Source organism: Citrus sinensis, chromosome 1, assembly GCF_022201045.2.
Source record: "Citrus sinensis cultivar Valencia sweet orange chromosome 1, DVS_A1.0, whole genome shotgun sequence".
Taxonomy (NCBI): Eukaryota; Viridiplantae; Streptophyta; class Magnoliopsida; order Sapindales; family Rutaceae; genus Citrus; species Citrus sinensis.
Genome location: NC_068556.1, coordinates 7,501,769 through 7,510,537, shown reverse-complemented (window position 1 = coordinate 7,510,537; position 8,769 = coordinate 7,501,769). Strand labels below are relative to the sequence as shown.

At 31.1% G+C, this 8,769-nt stretch overlaps 1 protein-coding gene across 1 annotated transcript; it reads left to right on the top strand.

Moving 5' to 3' along the window:
• The first annotated feature begins 4,050 nt into the window (after positions 1 to 4,050).
• Positions 4,051 to 8,472, top strand: LOC102614424 (protein phosphatase 1 regulatory inhibitor subunit PPP1R7 homolog). The gene is made up of 7 exons (XM_006494249.3): positions 4,051 to 4,425; positions 4,861 to 5,091; positions 5,253 to 5,399; positions 5,495 to 5,637; positions 5,727 to 5,841; positions 7,859 to 8,017; positions 8,112 to 8,472. Exons 1-6 carry the CDS (start codon positions 4,129 to 4,131, stop codon positions 7,937 to 7,939), a joined length of 1,014 nt encoding a protein of 337 aa, XP_006494312.1. The 5' UTR covers positions 4,051 to 4,128; the 3' UTR covers positions 7,940 to 8,017; positions 8,112 to 8,472.
• Positions 8,473 to 8,769: the final 297 nt, after the last annotated feature.

Below are 8,769 nucleotides of genomic sequence, written 5' to 3'. Positions count from 1 at the left end.
TTTGTACACTCAAAAGGTGTCACCGGTGCTCTTTCAACTTCCAACAGACCGGTGCTCTTTATCACCGGTGATAGTTGCCGGAAGTTGAAAGAGAGAGGATCCTCCGATTTTGAGTGAGAGGTTGTGATGTTATAAGAGAGTTAGGGCTATTTCCATTTAGATTTGTTTAGGGATAAAATTGGAAAATCAAAATTAAATGACGGTAAAATAGGGAAACATGAATTTTTCATGGTGTGGAATCCGAATTTCCCTACTCTTCAATGCAAAAATCAAATTCCTCAAATACCAGAAATTGGGTGTAGAATGGAATTTAATTCCCAATTTACTTTTACCAACCAAACAAAGGAAATTATGGAGAAAATGGAAAATCTTTCCTCTCCAACCTTATTTTCCAGCAACTGAACATGGCCTTAGTCATTGACACAACCTATACGCAATCTATTGTTGAGACTCAATTCCCATTTCTAATTAAATTGGGTAGAGGTAAATTTTGTCTCTCATAGGTTGAGTAAATATCCCTCTAATATTATGTGAGTGTAAAAATTTGAGTTGTGTCGTACTAAATTTATCAAGAATAATCCTTATAGATTTCTTATTATAAATATAAGTAGAATTCTAATTATAATATTAGTATTTAAAAAAAAAGTACTTATGACTAAAAACTACAATTGATCCAACCTAGAAATTCAACAAAAGCTATAAAATTTCTAACATTCATGAAATATTTTATTCTATTAATATAAATGAGAAATTGAATTTCACAACAACAAAACAATGCACAAATATATCAATTTAAATTCTCTATTCTAACCATGGGATATGTTAGTCTATAAAAATCATAAGGCCTTTTCAAATATTTTTTTAATCTTAACAAGAAAAAAGATGAGCTATTTGGATTGAAAACATATTTTAAGTTTTGACCAAAATAATCAAATTTATGTAGTTTTGGTTGCATATTTTTTTTACAAAATAAATAAATTAAAAAAATCAAAATAAGGTTATTATGATTTCTTTACTTCATTAAAAAATCAAAATAGGGTTATTACTATTTCATTACTTCAAGAATTGTAAAATATTAAATAACTACAAAAAGTATTATTTCTATCATTTTACTACTATAACTTTGTAAAACCTTTAATTCTACTATTTTTCCATTATGACCATTAGTTGACTAGTAAAATATTAATTATACGCTTTATAGTAAAATGCACAAATAGAAGTATTAAGTAATATACGTAAAATTATCATTATGCCCTTAAATTGTTAAAAAATAGTTTTAACCATGAATTTACGCATAACCTTGAAATTTTTATAACTATAAAAGCAGTGAATTAACAAAAATGCCCTTGGATATTTTTGTTAAAAAAACACATAATCTATTCTCTAAATAAAAAACTTAAAATATGGAAATATTTATTATGTAGATAAGTTTTAAGTATTTTTTTAGAATAGATTGTGTGTTTTTTAACAAAAATATCCAGGGGTATTTTTATCAATTTGTTACTTTCACAGTTCTAATAAATCCAGAGTTATTCAGAAATATATGGTTAAAACTATTATTTAACAATTTAAGGGCATAATATAATTTTTTGTCTATTATTTAATAACTCCATTTGTATTTTACCATGAAGGGTAAATTTAGTATTTTACTAGTCAACGAATTGGTCAACTAATGGTCCTTATGAAAAAGTAGTAAAATGAAACATTTTGTAAAGTTATAGTAGTAAAATGACAGTATACAATACTTCGTATAGTTATTTGATATTTTACAATTCTTTAAGTAGCAAAATGATGATAATCATTAAATATTAGCATTGGGCATCTATCATATATTTTTGGAGCACAAATGTGAAGCTCATTAGAGCCCTATACAAGAAAATACTCCTACATTCATTGGGAAGACTTGAACCCTCCACTTTGCAGTTAAGAGCAATGGTGAAGCTAAAGGAATATCCTTATTAGAACTTGTATAAAATTTTTATATTAATTAGTTATGTTGCCTTTTCAATTATAGTCAAATTCTTATAAGAGTTTATCTCCCTCTCAACTTCAAGCTCTCGACATTTCATGTCTCCTTGTCAAAGTGAAGTCAAAGAGCAATTACAAGTTTCAACAATTTCTTGTGTTTAAAACAAATACTTTGAGGAGATAGACTTATTATATCAATTATAAGATGCATCTTTAATTTCTTATTCAAAATCTTGAATTGCATATAGAAACAAAAGGAACCTCTCATACAGTAGAAAAGCATTAATTAAAAAAAAAATCCAGCCCACTCCAAAAAATATTGCTAGCTTTGCCACTAATTAGGAGGATAAGGTGACAATTAACCCAACCAAAAGATTATTGATTAATTATTTAAAAAGACACAAATCTCCTTTTAGAAAAATTGAGTTTTATTGTTAATGCCCTTCAACATATGTTAAAGGCGTTGGTTTAAGCTCCCAAGAGGCTTGTTTGCTTAGATTTTAATACGATATATTTGTGGAATTAGATTTCTGAGCTAATGCTTGATAGACCTTTAGACAATATTGTATTGGTGTGTTTACTGATTAGGAATATGAGAATGAGATGGTTGGAATCGGAATCATTTTGTTGTTTACATGCAAACTAAGAAGGGAAATGAGAATATATTAGTTGTGGCTCACTGCATTTGAGAATGATTACTAGAGTTTTAATTTCGAACAAGGGATTGGGAATCAAAATTCTATTTCTAAGTTTGACATTTCTACACCCACCAAATTTCCATGATTTTGATTTTATCCTCAATTCAATTTTTTTTTTAAATTGATCGTCGTTCTCGTTGTCATCATTGCAGTTGTTTTACGGCATTACTACTACTGCCATAAAAGATTGTTGTTGACAGTTGATTTTTTGTTATTATTACTAATAATAACTTTTTGTTATTATTGTTATCTTATCACTTCTACTATTGTTATCATCATCGTCACCATCATCATTATTGTTGATGTAAATAGTTTTGTTATTATTAATAATAATAACTTTTTTGAACAACAATATCACAAATATTATAATAAATAATGATAATAATAATTATAATAATAAACTAAGGGTATTTCGGTAACTTAGAATAATTATTATGAATTTAAGATAAAATAAATAAATAAATCAATAACAATACAACTTTCTAACGCTTAAGTAAACTTTGCTATTCTAATTCTAGTCATTTTAATTACCCATTCATAAATGCAACATAAAATCTATGAATATAGAGAATGCTGGTACTCTTGGGTAATTTTTTTTATGGGTTAATTAGTTCTGGATGACATATGTTTTGACAAATTTAAAAAAGATGACACATGTTTTAAAAATATTCGAGCGGGTGATAAACAGTTAACTTTGCCATCAACTTTAACGTGAATAGTAAATTAATTACAAAATAATACTTTTGCCCCTAGAATTAATTATAAATGATGTTTCTGTCCCTATTATAGCTACAAAATGACATTTCTATTCCTATAATTAGTTACGAAATATGTTTTTGCCCATACTCAATTATTTTTTATTTTTTAAATAGAAAAATTATAAAAATTACATCTAAGTGTAATTAACGGGTTTTTTTTAGTTAAATCATACAATTTTTTAAATTTATTGTTGAATTAAACAAAAATTTCTTATTAAATTGAACGGCAAAGTTGGATTCAACAAGAATTTTTTAAAAAAGATTATGTTTGATTTAAAAAAAAAAAAGTCAGTTAATTACACTTAAATGAAATTTTTATACTAAAAATAATTGAATAGGGATAAAAACACATTTTGTAACTAATTGTAGGGATATAAATATTATTTTGTGGTTATTATAAAGACAAAAACATCATTTTATAAATAATTTTTTTAAAAAATTATTTAATAATTAATTTACTATTTATATTAAAACTAATGATTTATTATTTACATGAATATTTTTAAAATATATGTCATTTTTTTTAAATTTATCAAAATATATATCACTCAGGTAATTTACCTTTTTTTTATTTTACCGAAACATCTAAAAGCAAAGCGGAATGCAAATCTATTTATATTTATTGGAACTGAAACGGTCAACAATATCGAAGGGCTCTTCAACCGACCGCAAGAGCCTCTGTAGTTCTAGAAGCATACGACAACATGGACATGGACGGCGAAAAGCAACCGTCTGCTGAGGCGACAAATCCCGATCAGGCGGTAGAGATTGACTTGTCAAATACGGTCCTCGATCTCACCAGCTTTCAACTCCATGATCTCGACTCAGTCGAGTTCCCTACAAATCTAACCGAGTTGGACCTAACCGCGAATCGACTCACGAGCTTGGATTCCAGAATTTCGCATCTTTCGAATTTGAAAAAGCTCTCTCTTCGCCAAAATCTCATCGATGATGCTGCTATCGAGCCAATTTCCCGGTGGGACGCTTTAGCTGGTCTCGAGGTATTTTTATTTTTTTAAAGCTGAGATAGCGTTGAAATATGAAGTAAATGATTTTGTTACTTGTTTGGTTAATGGTATAATTAAAACTAAGGTGCGTCGGAAGTGCTTTCGAGAGAAATTGCTTTTGTAAAATTCTGAAAATGCACTTTAGTTCAACCCTAAAAACGCTTACGATGGAAACATTTATTAAATGCTTCTTGAGAATCCTAGACTTCAAGTGCTTCTTTGATCTGATACTTATTTGTTTCGGCCAAATACTATACAATTGAGAAAGAGACTTTAGACTACTTTAAAATGTTTAGTTCAGTAAAATTTAACGTGTTACAAAGTGATGAAAAAGAAATTAATCAGGGCAAGGACATAAGTCTTTGGAATGTTAATTTAGGTAAAATTTGATTCGTACTTATTTCTGAGAAGGGACTGTTGTTATTGCAGGAGCTAATACTGAGGGACAATAAACTGATGAAAATTCCTGATGTCAGCATATTCAAGAAGCTTTCTGTATTTGATGTCTCTTTCAATGAGATCACATCGTCGCATGGATTGTCCAATGTCACTGACACACTCAAGGAACTTTATGTATCGAAAAATGAAGTTCCTAAGATGGAGGAGATAGAACACTTCCATGATTTGCAGATTCTTGAATTTGGTTCCAACAGATTACGGGTTAGAGTTTTCTCTTGCAATCATTTCTTGAATGCAATTAACAAGTGTGTGTGAATGCCGTTTGCTGGGTTGTTCATTTTATGGATTGAATCAGAATACCTATTGGGTGTATGGATTTGGAGCATTGTTTTAATGCAGAAGTTCTTACATCTGTTATGCAGGTGATGGAGAATTTGCAAAATCTGACAAATTTACAGGAGCTGTGGCTTGGACGAAATCGCATAAAAGTAGTAAACTTATGTGGTCTGAAATGCATTAAAAAAATTAGCTTGCAAAGTAACCGTTTAACTTCGATGAAAGGTTTTGAGGTGGGTCATTATAAATAGTGTTTTTTGTAAGTGAGACAGACTGTCACCATGCATTTCCATTATAATGCAGTAACACTGATTTTATCAATTTCTAGGAATGTATTGCTCTAGAAGAACTATATTTGAGCCATAATGGTATTTCCAAAATGGAGGGCTTATCAACATTAGTCAACCTTCATGTGTTGGATGTATCATCAAATAAGCTAACATTAGTTGATGACATTCAAAATCTTTCCCGGTACGTCTATTCATCTTTGCTTTGCATTGGGAATCATGTAGTCTAATTTCGTCATTGATATGACTGTTTGGCTGGGGTTCTGGTTTCAGGTTAGAAGATTTATGGCTTAATGACAATCAAATTGAATCGCTTGAAAGCATTGTTGAGGCTGTTGCTGGTTCAAGAGAGACACTAACCACTATTTACCTCGAGAACAACCCCTGTGTATGGTTCTTGGCAACTCACATGGTGCAATTGTTTAACATGATTTACTATTGCTTAATGGTCATAACTTTTCATTTTAGAGATATACATTAGGTAGCATAGTTATTGTTGTTAGCGATGGTGATGTTAGAAATTTTTCAAGTGAAGTAGTTTGACTAGTAAAAAAAGAAAATGATTGGATAATATGATGATTATCTATATATAATTATTCTCTAGTGAGGATGTCACTAAAAAATAAAAAAACACGGATTTCAGTACATTAACGAAGGAAAAAACACAACGTTTAGTGTATTGAAATTTGTATTTTCTTGTATTCTAGTGATATCCTCACTTTAACAAAGTGAGGATGCCCTCACTAGAGAAGGACTATGTATATACATGTAACTGACCATTTATGAAATAATTGCTTTTTTTTTTAACATAAATAATGCTCTAATATTGTTTGGTGCTACAAAATGTAATTTAATTTTCGAAGTTAATGATTAATCTTTACTATGAACTGTTCACACTAAAGACAAGAATTAATTAGGTTTTAATGTGGTAGGAAATAGATTAATTGCATAGTGGGTAGTTTTGGGAGCTAAGTAACCCATTTAGACATTCAGACGCAAGCCTTAAGGGGAAACATGTACTTCTTCGATTCAGAGGACAACCTTTTAAAATAAATGATAAGTCAGAAAACAAAAAAAAGGTTAGTTAGTGTCTGGATGACTTGAAATAATACATATTGAGACTTCCAATGTAAAAACAAATAGGCACTTTGTTTCTCTGTCACGATATTAGTGGATTTCATGTTCATTCAAATGTTTATTGCTTAAATCAACAAACGCTTCTACCCAACCTTAATCACAGAAATGGTGCTTTCTTGAACTCTAATATGATTTTTCTCGGAGTGCCTCTCTCTAGTGTAGTCTTCTTTTGTCGTTGCACGCTCTATGTTTCTCCAATCCTCTAAAATTGTTTATGTACTCCTTGCTAAGCCTAGTGGGATGATGTTCCTCCCCCCTTTCCCTCATTTTCTTTCATACTGCTGTTTTTTCCACAGAGTCTTCTTGTAAGTCATTTTAAAAGGTCAAGTGGTTAATTATCGCTAACGTGTTTTGACATTCTAACACTTCAATCTCATCTTTCAAACTCACCTTTGAGAGCACGTGGTTTTGAAAGCAGAGGAAGTTACGATTCTGTTCATGAGCATTTTACAAATTCTTACACTTTTTGTGTGGATCTATCATTACTTTATACTGTAAATCTTCAGGAGCAGAGCCAGATTTTCTTTGCCTCTGGAATTTGATGGTAGTAGTAATGTTTTGTTTGTTTGATGGTTTTCCATGTCCAAACATATTAACAGCTCATCGTGCAGAATGTTTTGTGGCCATCCCCTTTGGTTCCTCGCCCGTTAATTTTCAATGCTATAGGTAGAAGTCATCAGTAGTTATCCAATTTGTTATCGTTAGGTTATTATTGTATGAGAACCATTTTCAAGTAGTTTTACAGTTTTGTGACACACTCATCTAAACTAAATTTCTTTTTCCATGGTGTGAAGATCTTTGTGGGCTCTGCATATTTGATCTTTTTCTAGATATGGTGCTTCTGTAATTCTGCAATTCTGTAGGCGCTGCATGCAGTTTTCTTAAATTTCTGTCAAATAGTAAGGACAATGTTCAATATTATACCCTGATTGTGTGTAATTGTATGTAATATGATATATATGCAGATACTTGATAATGTCAAATCTCCTTGCAACCTTATTGGTTTTCTCAAAAGATTCATTTTGTGACCTGCATAAACGCTCAGTGAAGCAACCTGATCTCTTGTGTTTTTTTTTATTTCCAGTCTATGTATCTGAATGGCTAATTCATGATAATTACTATAATTGTCCGACTGTCAATTACAAAAATTTGCCTGTGATCTACCTCTTCTTATTGATTATTGGAAAGCAATACTTGTTTCAGTGTTGTCAGGGATGCTCTGGCGGTTTTGATATTCTTTCCATCTTATCGTGCTTCTTTCATTGCAGGCAAAATCTTCAAATTATTCTGCTACCCTCAGACAAATTTTCCCAAATATACAGCAGATTGATTCTGATGTATTTCTTTAGAAGTCATAGTGTCCTTGGGTTCTCCTTTTGTCAGGACTATGGCACTTGAAAGCCTCATAAAGTGACAGCCTTTATCAAGTAATGATCCTTAAATGAATTTGCTTAATTTGCTTTTCTATGGTTCCTTTATGGTTAACCACAGTTGGTTGATTATTGTCAAATCTGGTTGCAGGCAGTTTGTGGTTCATGAGGTTCCTTATGAACGAGAACATCAGTTTTGGGAGGACACCGATGACACAGAAAGTGATGCATTGGTAAAAAAGTAGTGGGTAGTTGCAGTTGGCCTAAACATTTGAGGCTCTAATGTGCCTTTTACTGTTGTTTCTCCCCGTTTGGATAATCTTCTTATTTTTTTATTGAAGTACCTTCTTGTGTTTAAGTTGAAGGAAGTTTTTATACCTTGTGTTTAAGTTGAAGTTTTTAACTCTCTTATAGAAAAAGGGATGTATGAACATCTCTGATATATATTGCACAACTGTAATCTAAGTTTCAAATTTCGGAGATTAAAAGAAAAATTGTGCCCTGACCCCTTATCTGAAAATCTCTTCTTTTTGCTAGTGTCGTCTATGGAACTTGATGAAAGTCATGTTTGGGACTGAAGTGTTGTGGTTTTAACCCCCAGCTCTTGTCAAAAGTCTACAGATATGGTCTGTCAGACTGGCGATTGCAGCAGTGTGACAAGAAGATCATGCTCTGCTACAGCAATGACCAATGAAGTTATTGTATAGAAAATTTTCAAACCAATCATCCATGAGGTCATGAACAAGCGTAGCTATTTAGAACAGTTGTGTAGCTCATTAAGCGCAACCAGCTTCGACGACTGGAAATCA

Bases quoted from the DNA above. Each gene is read 5' to 3' on its own strand.
- LOC102614424 (XM_006494249.3), top strand. From the start codon at position 4,129: ATGGACATGGACGGCGAAAAGCAACCGTCTGCTGAGGCGACAAATCCC. The intron at 4,426-4,860 runs GTATTTTTATTT...TTGTTATTGCAG, and splicing joins ACGCTTTAGCTGGTCTCGAG to GAGCTAATACTGAGGGACAA. The intron at 5,842-7,858 runs GTATGGTTCTTG...CTTTCATTGCAG, and splicing joins ACCTCGAGAACAACCCCTGT to GCAAAATCTTCAAATTATTC.